At 34.8% G+C, this 1,433-nt stretch overlaps 1 protein-coding gene across 1 annotated transcript in view; it reads right to left on the bottom strand.

The window, feature by feature from the left end:
- LOC102679466 (kinesin-related protein 4-like) overlaps positions 1 to 1,433 on the bottom strand; it is a 13,087-nt gene that overhangs the window by 3,915 nt on the left and 7,739 nt on the right. The window contains 3 exon segments of the mRNA XM_031513517.1: positions 157 to 506; positions 592 to 972; positions 1,082 to 1,433. The exon segment at positions 1,082 to 1,433 is cut by the window's right edge and continues 1 nt beyond it. Of these exon segments, the coding sequence (XP_031369377.1) occupies positions 157 to 506; positions 592 to 972; positions 1,082 to 1,433 (1,083 nt within the window).

Here is a 1,433-nt window from a genome sequence, read left to right as displayed (position 1 = left end):
TTATTATTGGGATCAATGAATAATATATATATATATATATTATATATTATTACATACATCATTATATATTATATATTATTATATATAATATATTATATATTATAATAATTTAGGAAATAATGGAGAGGAAGGGCAGCTAGGGCTAGGATTCCGAACACGATTTCTATAAATATTACCTATCATCAAGTGGCAAACGTTTCGGAGAACTCGCTGCAGAGTCATCAATGCACGGTGGATAAGTTAAGTTATTCTCTGTATAATAGTATTCGTTTCCAACTTCGTTTTCAGTCGAATATTGGAAACCTGCTGTGACTGTCTCCATATTGTCACCGATGTGCATTTCCGAGTCTAACACGGTCGAGTCCCTAGATAGTCCGGACACGGACTGTACAATTGTTTCTATTCGTCTACCTCTTTCGGTGCAGCTATCTATTTTCATATTATCGTGTTCATCCTTCCTTTCCCTTGAATTTTCACTGACTCTACCTCGTCCCACAGAAGGTGATCTGAATCGACAGTAAGATTAGCTTACTGACTACCTAACATGAATAATAGTTTACTAATTATTGTAAATTATTCCTAAAAATTCACCTGGAAGATCGTAATCGTTCAGTTATTCGTATATGATCTGGGTTCCTCATTCTTGATCTCGAGGTAGATCTAGTCCTCGATCGAGATCCAGATCGAGACCTTGATCTTGAACGCATCATTGATCGAGATCTGGATGTTGATCGAGATCGTGATCTGGACCTAGATCTTGATCTAGATCTTGACCATGACTTCGATCGCGATCTAGATTCACATCTGAAATGATCGTGTGATGATCTAGGCGGTGATCTTCGTAGTCGTAACGGAGAACGACTTCTAGATGATGGTTTTTCTATTCTTCGAATATGTCCATGTCTGTCTAGATCCAATAATTCTCTTTCCTTCTCCCATTGCCTATCTCTTCTTGTACTGGGCCTACTTTTTCTTTTAAAATAATAATATAAATTTTTAATGTTTTTTATTAAACAGAGAACATTATTTATAACAATATAATATTATCTATATTAATAATTAATATTGATATTAATAGCACCTATGTTTGAATTTTGATGAGGAACGGAAAGGACCTTCCGTAATATCTCTTTCAATACTATCATTTCTATAGTATAATTTTTCTTCGTAATCGAGATCCAAATCTTGACTATTAGGATAGGAATCCAAAGACTCATTTCCATCTCGAAGTATATTTTCTGCTTCATACGGCCATAATGATCGATCAGCTTCATCTCCACGAAATCTTCCTTCTCTATGTCTATCAGGATCCACATTTCTTTCTCTTAACACTTCTATTGTTTCATACGATCTACCTTCTTTTTCTCTTTCCATATAATCGTATTTCCTTCTGCTCCATTCATCTCGTTCTCCTTTAGATCCATGCTTCTTAA

This window comes from Apis dorsata, unplaced genomic scaffold (genome assembly GCF_000469605.1).
Source record: "Apis dorsata unplaced genomic scaffold, Apis dorsata 1.3 scaffold_655, whole genome shotgun sequence".
Classification (NCBI taxonomy): domain Eukaryota; kingdom Metazoa; phylum Arthropoda; class Insecta; order Hymenoptera; family Apidae; genus Apis; species Apis dorsata.
The sequence above is the reverse complement of the archived record's forward strand: the minus strand, read 5'-3'. Positions and strand labels throughout refer to the sequence as shown.